A 13,344-nucleotide genomic window follows, 5' to 3' on the forward strand; every position below is an offset into this window, starting at 1 on the left:
AGGCGGGTCTGGCCTGCCATCCCCCTGCTTCCCACCTGAGCAGATCCTCTGGTTTCACTGCTACAAAGACATTTGTCTTCTGGCCTTTGTGACTTGGCCTCCTAGGGCTGGGCTGCTGAAACTCTGCCCTGGGCGTCAGGCCCGTGAGTTCCTGCTCTAATTCAACTGTGCCTGCATGCTGGTCGTCTCCAGTAGCTTCACTGTAAGGAAAGTGGAAAGTAGGTGTGCCTTTCAGGGACATTTAGAGACAGAGGAATAGTGGCAAAGGAGTGGATGGAGCAGAAGTCAATTCCTGCACTCCCAACTTACAAGGCCAGTTTGGACTGGATTGCTCTTTTACTTAGGAATCCTGTGACCCAGACAGGCTGATGTTCTGGCCTGGTAGTGGGAGTTTTTTCCTTCCTTTAGGCTCAGAGACTCTTCTGCCAAGGTTGACACTATTTTGCCAAGAGGCAAAGTCATGTACACCGGAGAATTTCAGTGATAAACATGGGAGTTTAGGAGTAAATCTGTCAGGATACTGAGGCAGGAACAAAACAGTGACAGGGTGAGGTGTGTTACTATCTGTCCCAGCTACTGTAAAACTGAACATGAGATTCCAGAGGTCAGTTTCCCCAACCTCTTCCTACATGTCTTACCTTAAAAAAAAAGTCAAAAACATGAACGTACATGCGTAGGCACTCTCCTGGGAGTTGTGGGCGACGGGTGTTTGGCCAAGAGACAGGAGATGCGGGAGACAAGGGGCTGGTGTCAGGAAATTGGGGAGAGCACAGGTGGGCTGGGTAGTCAGAGGGGAGTGAAAGGAGCTGGGTGTAGGATAATTTCAAAATCATGGCTATGCTGGCAGGTGAAGGTGGCTAAAATAGCTGAGGTGTCTGTGACAGAGCCGCCTCTCCCAACCCATGGAGCTTACAGAATGATCAAGCCAGAAAGCATGTATAGTTTTGGCCATTGACACGAGAGAGAGAGAGGGACAGGGTTTTTAAATTATTATTGTTTTTTTTTTTTGCCATACTAGAGCTAAAACCCAGAGCCTCATGCATGCCATGCAAATGTCCTACCACTGAGTGACAACCCAGGCCTTTGGTAAAATTTTATTTTGAAACAGCATCTCCCTATGTTACCCAGCCTTAAGATCCTCCTGCTTCAGCCTCCCAAGTCTCTGGGTTGACAGGCGTGCGCCACTGCACCTGGCTGGGAAAGGGGCATTTTGAGAAGTTAACAGAGACTCTTTCTTGCTGAGAGTCTCTGACATAGGCTGTCTCCCCGAGGATGGTTGGGCTGTACTACTGTGCTGCCCACCTGATCTCCTGCATAGGCTGAGACATTTGGGAATAACTTGGTGCTATCAGCCTGCAGTCTTCGGATTCTGAGTTTCGGAGTGTGTATAGATTGTGATGTGTATAAAGCACTTCCTGAAAAGTGTCCTCTGTGCAGTGCTGACTTGGGCTGAGTGTCTGGATCTTGGGCAGAAAAGAAATCCATCCATTGGGAACCTGGAAGAAGAGCTCTTGTGTCCTTGGGGCTTCTGCATAGAGTCTGGAGGCTGGGTACACCTTGCCAGGCAAGCCTAGTCTGCCCTCCATCTGGGGTACCGGGCCTGGCTAGGGAAATGTCCCCCTTCCGTGGTGAAAAGCAGATACGCAGGCTTGTCCTGGTCTCTTGGGTTCCCAACACAGGACCAAGTCCTTACCAACCTGATGGCCTGATCTGCACCTGGGGCAGAGAAGCGGCAATGGTATAGTGGGTCATTGTTTTTGGATGACCATTGTTCTTTTGGCTGTGGAATGTCCAGGAGTGACCCCCAGAGATGTGGCCTAAGGCAGGGAAGAATATAGCTGGACCTCGTAGAGCATCTTTCTGCTTACTAGCATTTGAGATTATAAAAAATTATTTTTTAATCAAAAATTTCCAAAATAAAGAGAGTGATTTCCCCATCCCCCAAGGTGTAATAAGTCTCATTGGCTCTCCCTCAGGCTTACGCCAAGTCAGATGGAAAGGAAAGCAAGAAGCGGCTGTGAAGGAGAAAGAGAGGTCCCAAGCGAGGACAGATGGCCTTGAACTCCCAGAGGGACAGTTCCCTGCTCCTGCTCAGCCCTGTTTCCAGGCCACTAGGTTCAGGGCAAAAATTCTGGCTGGGGCTGGCGGGACAGGATGATGACAATGTGAAGGCAACTGACAGGAGTGTCCCCGGAAAGCAGGATCTCTTGGTTCCACGGCATCCCCAGGAGATGCGTCGTGCAGCCTGGTACAGAAATGATTCCTTTACACAGCAGCATATGTTCTCGTTGCAGCTCGAGGCGTAAATCATACTTCCTAATGAAAAAACCCCAATCTTGATAGCAGCGCATACTTTATACTAGGAAACTTGCAAGGAGACCAGTGTTGAACCACAAAGCGGATACGGGATTTTGCTTTTGTCTGTGAAAATGTACAGCGCGCCTGCTTGGGGCTGCGGTGTCAGGACTAGGTGGTGCCCGCGGGGCCCAGGGCTCTGTGCTGAGCTCCTTCATACCTCACCCACCCACACCACTGTGGATCCCCGCTTTATGCCGGACACCTCACACCGCAGTGTGTTTTGTCTACCATTGATCAGGAACAGTGACTCTTGGGCTGGCGTGAGGAGGTACTGTCCAAATAGCCCGCTGTCCCTCAGGATTCTGCGAGGTCCTCCCCAGGGCCAGACTGGCCCTGTGGGTGGTTCCTTTAAGTTTTTCAGCATGCCCATCTTCCCTGTGGACAGTTCCAGGAACAGCAGGTCGGGCTGTGTCTCCAGGGTGGCATAGACGTCATACTGATTACCTTCGGTGAAGGAGTGCTGGAACACCAAGTCCGAGATGCCTGGGTTTATTTTCAGGTCATACAGGGTCTGGATCTCCCCCCTCATTGTGACCTCCTGCACATGCAACCTGGGACTGTTGGCGGCGGTGCTGACAATGAAGCGCCCATCAGGAGACACATGGGGGGTCCCTGTTACGTCACTGTTGAGACCCAGAACAGAATCTGTGACGCTGTCAATGAGCAGCTGCGGGGTGGTGGAGGTGGGGGTGTTCTGTTGGCACTGGATGAAGAAGTAGCCGCCCAGGTGGGTGTGTGCCATGGCTTGGGGCACACAGCCATGGCTTTGCAGGCTTATGGTCTTGAGGGGCATCAGTGTCTCTAGGTCTACTTTGTGAACTGCCGGGTCAGATTTGTTGAAGATGAAGCCAAACCTAGGAGGGGAAGAATAGAGATCAGACAGTGGGAGGCCTCTTGGAGGAGTAGGGGCTCTGACATTTGTCTTAAAGGATTGCCTCCTTACCCCTTTCCCTTTATCACAATCCTTTGGTGATCTAATAGCCTATTAATAAGCTATATCTTTCTGCAGGGGATGGCTTCCTAAATACATTATCTATGTATTTGAGAAGGCCAAATGTGGTTGAGTTACAAATGTTACTGGACTTATGCTCTAGCAACATGCACTCATCTTTAGACATGATTTTTAAAGGAGGGTGAAAGGGCTTCCATGGCTTCTTCCTTTTGGGTGCCCTTAAATCTGATTCTGCAAGGCCTGTGCTTCCAGGGTGAGCATGCACTGAAAAGAGACTCTTCCCCTGAGGACAAGATCAGAGAACCTACATCTCAGCTGTTTACTGGAATAGAGGGTGAGTCAGAATTGGAGGATGAAGATGTAGCTACACAGGTACAGATTTCCCATTAGTGTCCTGGGCCCTGGGAAGTCTCTTTTCTGGTACTGATGATGCAGGGAGAAAGAGCCTTGGGCAATGGGCCTAGGACAGTGGTCACCTTGGGAGCAAGATGACATGCTGCCCTGTTGACTGCAGGGCCTGGGGAAAAGCTGCTTACCTCTCTGAGCCTCAGTGATTATAAAAAGGGCAGTTTCTTCCTAGGACTGTTGAGATGACCCAATATAAGAGGGAACTTTACCATCAACATGTATAACTATAATGCACCAATAAAAAATGTGGAAAACAGGAAAGGGAACTTTAGAGGAGAGGCTCAAGCAAGGGGTAGTTGCTTACATCTGGACTTTCTGAAAGTCCTGTTTGGAGGCTGGTTAAGCATGTGACTCCAGGTGGGACTTCCCTTTGACCTGAAGAACCTATGCTCAACAAAGCTCTTTTGATAATTCCACCTAAAAAAATAGGAAAAAAAAACTCTTCCATATTATTCTCTTGGAAACCTCTATCTCAGAGTGGATAAAATGCTGTCTCCCTCCAGGCATGACTTTAAAGCATCTCTAAAGAGCCAGAGTATGGAAAGAGCAGGTGGTAATGCTCTTAGAAGGACTGTGAATACAAAAGCTAGGTAGGAGCTGTGGGGCCTAGCTGAATTCAGCTCCTTTGTGGGGTTCTCATTAATTAATACAGCTTCAGAGGCTCTTCCTCAGGTGCACTCTGTAGGGAGGGGGCTCATAAGGTGGCTGTGTTCTTCCTTGGGTAAGGGTAAGTGTGACTCCCCACATCAGCTTTCCAAAATGGACCATTCTACCTGGAGGAAAGTGCTTGACATCACATGCCTTTCTGGACTGTGATGTAGCACCATAAGACCTTTGGAGTCTCCAGCTGAGTTTTCTGGAGGTGGAGCTTTATAGAAAACATCTGGGAGCTCTCTAAAATGCATATGGAAGGGGAATGGCCAGGTTGGGAAAGGTTTGCAGTTGAGGCCATGGCTAATATTATTATTCTTTTAATTTTAGTTGTAGATGGACACAATGTCTTTATTTTATTTATTTTTTTATGTGGTGCTGAGGATCGAACCCAGTGCTTCACATGGGCTAGGCAAGTGCTCTACCACTGAGCCACAATCCCAGCCCTGTGGCTATTATTATTAATTTCTATGGGCTGGGGATGTGGCTCAAGCGGTAGCGCGCTCGCCTGGCATGCATGCGGCCCGGGTTCCATCCTCAGCACCACATACCAACAAAGATGTTGTGTCCGCCGAGAACTAAGAAAAAATAAATAAATATTAAAATTCTCTCTCTCTCTCTCTCTCTCTGTCCTCCTCTCTCTCTCACTCTCTCTTTAAAAAAAAAATTCTATTTTGAATGGTGGTAAAAACTATGGCAACCAGGAGGTCTTGTCTCTTTGTGGGTTTCTGCACAGATGCCCTGGGGGCTCCTAGAGGAATCATGGGCTGTAGTTAGCTGGAAATGAGGTCGAATGGGGCAGTGGAAAGAGACTTGGCTTTGCATTTAGTCTGATTCTGCCAATTCCTGTCTGCAGGACCTTGGCCATTGTCTTCACATTTCTGAGCCTCAGTATTTTCACCAGTAAAACAGGAATCAAGGCCACCTCTACTAGATTTTTTTGAGTCTAAAAAGAAGAGGATGCTTAACTAATCACTATTGCTTTTTTCTTTCTGTGTTGCAGTTTCTTTCTTCCTCTATTGTTCTTACCTTGAAGATGACACTTCCTGATGTCACTGGGCTCCTGAAGGTATTAGAAGCTAGGCACCCTCCTTAACTGTATCAGAGTGGCTAAGCAAAGGGGACTAATTCTGGGTCTGCTTTGTCAGAAGTGGGTTCATTTCTGTCCTTTCCTGATAAGTCCAAAGTCAGGGGAGATAGGGGGAGGGAGGGAGGGAAAGGGGAAGAGAGAGAGAGAGAGAGAGAGAGAGAGAGAGAGAGAGAGAGAGAGAGAGAGAGAGAGAAGGGGAGGGGAGGGGAGGGAAGGGGAGAGGGGAGAGGGGAGAGGGGAGAGGGGAGAGGGGAGAGGGGAGAGGGGAGAGGGGAGAGGGGAGAGGGGAGAGGGGAGAGGGGAGAGGGGAGAGGAGACACAAACAGGTACCACTCTGGGCAAGGCTGGAGCATGAAGTCCTTGGAGGCACTGCAGGCCAGCTTACCTGATGTGGTTGATGATGAGGTTTGTTGGAGGAATGAAGAAATCATCTACTCCTGCAAAGGTTGTTCGGATGAGGTGCTGGCCCTGGCCAGCACTAGCTTCTGTGATCACCTACAACATAGAGCAGAGTCCTTGTGAGGGCCCATCCAGGCAGAGGACTGGAAGCCTGGAGACACCTGTGTGCTCAGGTGTGGCCCCCAGCAGAGGGGCTCCTTGGGAGGGAGAGATGGTGGATAAGTCTCCAGGAAGAGACTGGAGCAAACAGAACTGCTCAGGAATGCAGCAGGCAGGCACTCATCCTGCCTGGGATAGGAAGGGGTGAGGCAGGAGAGAGGGTCCCAATCATTCCTTCCTTCATGGCTCAGCCTGCCATCAGTGCCCTGTGCCAGCCATTGCAATGACAGAGTGAGGACCTGAGGGATGGGGTTGGAGATTCTGAGGGGGGTTCCTGGAACCAAAACATCATTCTGTTCAGAGACAGCCTCCTTTCCCTCTAGGGATTCTCACCTTCTCAACCTCAAGGTCACCCTAGGAAAAGAGGGAAAGTCCTTTAATAGTGAAAATATTAAGTGGTGGCATTGTTTGCTGGGACTTTATTTTCCCTCAGTGCCAGGTTCCCTGGGCCAGTTTATTGGGAATCTGTGGTTTCCTATTCACAGAGATATTCTTTGAGAGTTGTGAGTCTGAGATTTATTTGAGAAAGCAGGGATTCCCTGCAGGGATGCATCAGAGATGCTACTCATGCCAGTTAGATGTCTTACAATTAGGATGCTGGGGAGATGATGGTTTTACAAAGAAGACTTGCTGTGAAAAGTAAAGAATTAGGCCTGTGCTTTGTGCAAATTGATAGTGACAGAACATGGCTGATCTGTTTCCTTGGATGCACTGCTTCCCCCCCCCCCATCCCCCCGCCCCGGACTTGGTAGGACACAGTAAGAACCATTCTCTGCATTCTCTGTATGTGTCCCTGTTGTGTCTGTGTCAGGGGAAGGGCACACTGGCAGCTTAGGAGAGAGTCCTGTGGCATGTGATAGAATGAGGTCTCTGTGTGAAGCCCCTGTGGCCAGGCTGAGCCTGAGTCAGGTAGTCTGTGTCCCTCTGCCTTAAGCTTCTAGGCTATTGCCCAGAAGGAGGGAGATCTTCAGTCCTGTGAGGGGTTTGGTCAACTTGTGGGCAGTTTTGGTTTAATGTCCCTAAGGATAAGCCCAGACTCTCTGGGCAGGACAGGAGGCAGAGCCTAGTGAGACATGTTTCTTGATCATGATTTTGTGGCCAGCATGCAGAAAGAGGGATCCAGATTTCCGCAGCCCAAGGCTGAGCCTGTAGGGTGAGGGCAGCCTCTGGTGGGGGGCTTCTGACTCACACAACTTGGAGCTCTGGATGTTCTGCCTTTTAGGAATGGGCCTGCCTCTGGCTCTCACTTCCATGAAAACACAAACACCTGGCCTTCCCCCTCGGGCAGGCTTGAGATTTGAGTCTTCACCAGGCTTCTCGTTGGGGGCCAGCAGGCTGAATGCTGGAGAGTGGAGGGATGCTCACTGTTATTTTAGTCTTGGGGCAGTTCTCAAGTTGCACTGGGTTATTTTCCTTTTTAAAAAATGGTCAAATGATACTTTCATGGCAAGTCCACGAGAGAAAATCTCATAGAACTGGGCATTAAGAAAATATCGGCACAAGGAAACTGGATCACAGAGTGTCTGGGGGAAAATGCCAGAGGATTCTAAGGCAGCATGCAATCACTGCTGGATATCAGGCCTGTCATTTTAGCTTATAATAGAGATGGAAAATTACAGGCTGTCATCGGTCAGTGTCATTCGTGCTTCACCACTCTGACACCCTATATTCAGAGGTTACTTCATCAACACGCAGTACCATGGGCCACTGAACTGATGTGGGCATGTCAGACTTGTTTCTTGGAGACATAAATTCCTTCTTGGCCTGGTCTTGTGTCCTGGCACTTGGCTGGGCCCACAAGTGCCCTTAGGCTATCTCTCCGGGCTTGCCTCAGGAGATATACACATATGGCTGAGTATTAGGAGATGTCAGTTGGTTACAAGGGTAGGAACAAGAAGTCTAGGCATTTCCCTCAGAGGGTGGACAAAGCCAGTTGGGAAGTGATACCTAGAGATGCAAAGGAATCAGGTATCCAGTGGGACAGGTGGAGAGGTAGCTAAAAGCTGGGCCTGAGATTTTAGCTTTTAGACATGTGGGGCAGAGTTCAAGGAGAGACCAACATTCAAAAACTGGTTGCTGGGGAGGCCTCAGTTATAGATACATCTTTACGTAGTGACAGCAAGATTTGTTTAACAAATCCCTTCCTGTTGGGTATTTAGAAAGAATATTAGGATATTTTAATGTTTTGCAAATATAAACAATGCAGTAGAATTAGACATAGAATATCACAGTTAAATCTTCGTCCCCACTCATGATCATAGCGTTTGAATATATTCTGAAAAGTCAAGGAGATGGATCAAAAATGACTCCTTTTTGGGTCCCATTTGATAATTGCTGTGTTAGGTGACATTTCCAGGAGTAATTTTTGCAAGTACTGGTTTCCTTAGCCCTAACCCACCCTAAATATTTCTTTTTTTGGTGACAATGTGTTTCCTGGACTGATGATGATCACCATTGTCTAATTCCTCCTATTAATTAAGATGCTTTTAGTGTTTTGCCATTTAGGCAAAGATTTGCTTTGTTTTATTTATTTATTTATTTATTTTATTTTATTGAGAGAGAGAGAGAGAGAGAGAGAGAGAGAGAGAGAGAGAGAGAGAGAGAGAGAATTTTAATATTTATTTTTTAGTTTTCGGCGGACACAACATCTTTGTCTGTATGTAGTGCTGAGGATCGAACCCGGGCCGCACGCATGCCAGGCGAGCGCGCTACCGCTTGAGCCACATCCCCAGCCCTTGCTTTGTTTTTTTGGGAAATAGATCTTTACCATATTTAAGGAATTTTCTTCTCTTCTGGTTTTTAGGCCTTTTATTAAGACTGTCTAGTGTATTTGATTAAATGCCTTTTTAGTACTTACTGAATACATTCTCTTTTTTCCTTTTAATTTGTTGGAGTTATGAATAACATCATTGCATCCTAGGAATGTGTTTCCTGTTTGAGCATTCAGATACATTGCTGGACTCTTAATATTGTCTTTAGAATTTTGCTTCTGTATTAATTGATTAGATTAGTCTATCGTTTTTAAAATATTATTTTAAACCAGTTTTTATAGTTATAATTATACTGGCTCTTTAAAACAAAGTAAGGAACTGTATACCCCCTGCATGGTTTGGGATAGTTCAAATAATATTAAAATTATCTATATTTTGAAGCCTTGATAAAATTCAGATGTACATATTTTTATGGCAGTTCTTCAATCTAAAATCAAAATAAAACAAAACAAAAAACCCTTCCATGACAAATTGTTCTATTTCAAGTTTCCTTTTTCTAAAGTTAGGTACTATTCTTTTCTTTTGCATTTCATAAACAATCACCTATTTCTTAAGGTTTTAAAATCTGCCACCCAGAGTTGCAAGGTAGTATTTAATTCCAGCTATTTTCATCCTCCTGTATCTGCAGTAGTAGTTCCTTTCTCATTCTACATTTTGTCTATTTTTGTTTTCTCTCTTCTACATTAAGGTAGGGAAGGATTATTCTGTTTTTGTTTTCTATTAATTTCAGTCCTTATTAATTCCTTCTTAACATTTTGTTCTTTTCCCAATTTTTTAACACAAATACTCCCTTTGCAAGCTTCCATTGTTAACTATTCCTTGCATACAGCTTTCTGTGTATCCTGCTGGGTTTGATGTGAAATATTCCCCGAAATTGCTTTTGATCCAATACCTATCTGGGAAGGTTTTTTTTACTAGGTTACCGTTGAACTATTTCAAATTATCAGATATAGCCGATAACATCTAATTTTACAAAAATTTTGAGGTTTTCTTATGATTTGCAATAGGCTTTTGTATATGAGAATGTGTGAAAAATTCTATTTGACAGGTAAAAGATTGTCTATATTTATTAAACTCAGCTCATTGTTTCTATTAACTTTTTATATCATTCTTTGTCTCCTTGGTATGTACAATTTAAGTTCATTTTAAATCTAATTGTTAAGACACTCCTGTTTTATGTTGTTAGTTATGTTTTACACCTTGGCAGGTCAACGTCTCTCTGACTGTTCAGAGCTTTTGACCTTGAAGTTGCCTCATCTGATGTTCCTGTTCCCTTTCCCAGACATCTCTTACTCACCTCTTATCACTATTCTCACCCCTTTAAATTCAACCTTTTATTATCACTTCATTTTATTTCATTTCATGTAAACAACTTGTTGCTAATTTTCTTCCTTTTTTAAGCCCAATTGGATCATCTCTACTTTTAATAAGATAATTCAGCTGGTCACATTTGGAGTAAGAGATACTCCTTCTTCAACGTTCTCTGTATCCTCTCTCATCCCGACAAAGGGAGATTTTTGAGTATTTTTTACTTTCCTTCGGCTTCCTCTCCCTCCTTTTATTTTTGACTGAAATAACTCCACCTTTAGTTATAGCCTGCTGTCAAGTGCTTCCTCCTATACCTTCCATCCCCCTTGCTTTTAAATCTTTTTCTTTGGTTCATCAACACTTTCTCTCCTTTCTCTCTTTCCTTCTGATCTGGTTAGTCTGATGTTCATCTAGTATCTTAAGTGAGGCTACACACTCCCAGAGTGTTTGCATACCCTTACATCATTTATTTATTTTTTGTCTTGACAGGTAAATTATGTCTCAGTTGGAACAGGACCGTGGGGTTTTAGCCTTTTCTTCTTCACAGTATGTAGATGTGGCTCCGTGGGCGTCCAGCTACTGTTGCAGGTGAGAAGTTCAGTGCCAATCTGCTTGTTTTGTCTTTTATAGGTAATTTGCTCTTTCTGCTCAGAAAGATCTTCCCTTGCAAGATTTTCCCTTTATTCTTGGAGTTCCAGAATTTTACTTTAAAAAGGGCAGAGATGTCATTTCTCGTCAATTTAGACTGGAACTTGCAGATCCCTTTCAATTTTCCTGGTTAATATTCCAAATTTACTTAATGTTTGATTCCATTTCAACTGTGACCTTTGTCTAAACTTCTGTGGTCCTTACTTCACATCTCAATCTCTTCATGTGTTTGCTTTGTGATTTCAGAAAGATTCATCTTTCAGCCTACTTTTTTTTTTCCTCAGTAGAAACCATTGAATTTTCTAATTCACTGACTGTAGTTTCAAATTAGGAAAAATTTTTGTTCATTTTAGTTGACAAAATAAAACCTTTTCTGGTGGCCCATCTCTTGACTTTACTTAGGTACATTCTTAGCGTTATTTTATGGATCCCACGGGCAGTTCTATTTCTCTGGGCTTATGCTCTGTTCTGAGAAACCTTTATTCTGGCTCCTAGGTCCTCAGAGGGCTATTATTATTATTATTATTATTTTCTCAGCTCACTAGAACCCAGGGCTGGTTGGTGGCATCCTTTGAGTAATAGTAATCTCAGTTTACAGGAGGTGAAATAGCATCTCTACCTGACCCAGCAGAGCACCAGGAGGTTGGCTGGTGTTTGGGGCCGGTGGTCAGTCCCTGAGAGGGAGCTTCTCCAGACTCTGGCCTTCCCAGCCTCTCACCAGTCTTGGAAAGAGGGCAGAACCATCTCATTTGCAGTTCTCCTCCATCAAGGTTCTGAGGGAGAAACCCTGATGGCCCAAGCCACCCATTGTATGTCGTGAATTAACTCCTCTCCTGTATTTTCAGAACAGCCCTCTGCAGTGTCTTGGAGAAGATGGAGCACACAGGCATTGAATTCACTTTTTGTAGGGCTCGCTCCTGTCCTGATCCCTGGTGAGAAAGGCTAGGTCAGGCACACTCAGCACAGGACTGGGTGACCTTCCCTGGCTGGTGGAGTGAGGATCCTACAGATCTCCAGAGCTCAGCCCTTTCACAGGAGGTAGTAAGCACAGTGCAGGCGCTGGACAGCGTGGCCTCCACAGCCACAGGCAAACTACTAACACTCAGGACATTGTGTTTTTGTTTACTGATATAATTGCTCTCTGCTGCTCCTTTTCCTTTTTAAATTATGGCTTTCTCTTTCTACGTCTCCACCATGACAAGATGAAGCACAAGATCCTCACCAGAAGCTGAACAGTTGAGGTTTGCCTGATCTTTTTTTTTTTTTTTTTAAATTTATTTATTTATTTTTATTGGTTGTTCACAACATTACAAAGCTCTTGACATATCATATTTCATACATTAGATTGAAGTGGGTTATGAACCCCCAATTTTACCCCAAATGCAGATTGCAGAATCACGTCACTTGAGTGGAATCATGAGCCAGAATAAACCTCTCCTTTATAAATGATTCAGCCTTGGGTATTTTGTTACAGTAACAGAAAATGGATTAAGACATCTACTACTTGCTTTCATATTATCCTCCAGTCTGACTAGCCCAAGGTGAAGAAAGAACTGCCTCCGTTCTCAATGCCTGGACCCAGGGCTTTATCCTGGTTGTGGGAGTTTCTGGCTCAGAAGAGGCAGGTATTGTGGGGTTGGTGGGGACTGGGTTCTCATGACATCGGAATTTTATTATCATCATATTATTATCTTCAGCAACAGGTATGGCCTAAGATACCCTGTTAATTGAGAGGGGCATTACCCTGAGGCTTTTTCCTACTTTCTCCTTGAGGTTTTATGGAAATATTGTGGATATATGTGATTAGACACCTAGGGAAGCAGGAGATCTTTATCATGTAGGGAGACAGTCCTTCTGTAGGATGGGTGGCAGCCTCCATGCACTCAACATACCTGGAGGCTTGGTTGAGACTTGTGCCTGTCCCCCCAGCTCAGGACCCACACTTGGTCATGTGACTTGTCATAGACCAGCTTAGCCGGCAGAGGATCCACACCTATGGACTTGAAAAAAACAGTGACACGTTGGTCATCATTGTGGTAGAGGCTGATGGAGACGGCCCTTCTGGGTTTTTGTACATGGACCTCACTCCCAGGAGAGTGGAAGGCTGATTTTGTAGCATTGTCAATGACCCTGTTTTGGAACCCAGGGCAGAACCTCCCCTTGGGCTTTGTCCTCCCAGACATAAATTAGTTATTAATTATGTTCTCTCTTTTATTAACATTTTTTTCATGTTTTATATTAAAGAAACATAAACCAACTTGGCAAAAGCCTAAACACAGAGGCTTTACATTTTCCACTCAGGAACCAGCTACAGGACTCTCCCTTTACTGTTCCTAGAAGCTTTGTGGGCCTCTTGGACCCTCAGTATCCTTTCCCAGCTGCTTGGTGCTCTGAATTTTAATGAGTTGGTCCTTCTCCCCTGGGTCATCAGAGGCAGACTTTGATGACCATTCTGTGCAGCCTCTTCCATATTCTTTAACAGAAGCCATTGGAACTTAGACTGTGGCATCAGGCAGACTAACACTCTTTTTTATTTTATTTTTTTTAAACTGCAATATCTGAAACTGCTTTCTGCTGAGGGTATAGCTTCTCCTAGGGTC

At 45.1% G+C, this 13,344-nt stretch overlaps 1 protein-coding gene across 1 annotated transcript in view; it reads right to left on the minus strand.

Annotated features, from left to right (window-relative positions):
• Positions 1-2,185: 2,185 nt before the first annotated feature.
• Positions 2,186-13,344, minus strand: part of FSTL4 (follistatin like 4) — a 408,859-nt gene continuing 397,700 nt past the window's right edge. Inside the window, exons 13-15 of the mRNA XM_081299417.1 lie at positions 12,637-12,744; positions 5,845-5,954; positions 2,186-3,212 (exon numbers count right to left, since the gene is read on the minus strand). Coding sequence (XP_081155543.1) covers positions 2,510-3,212; positions 5,845-5,954; positions 12,637-12,744 — 921 coding nt within the window. The 3' untranslated portion in view covers positions 2,186-2,509. The remainder of the gene's footprint in view (positions 3,213-5,844; positions 5,955-12,636; positions 12,745-13,344) is intronic.

Source organism: Spermophilus citellus (genome assembly GCF_964194105.1).
Source record: "Spermophilus citellus genome assembly, chromosome: 1".
NCBI classification, from domain to species: domain Eukaryota; kingdom Metazoa; phylum Chordata; class Mammalia; order Rodentia; family Sciuridae; genus Spermophilus; species Spermophilus citellus.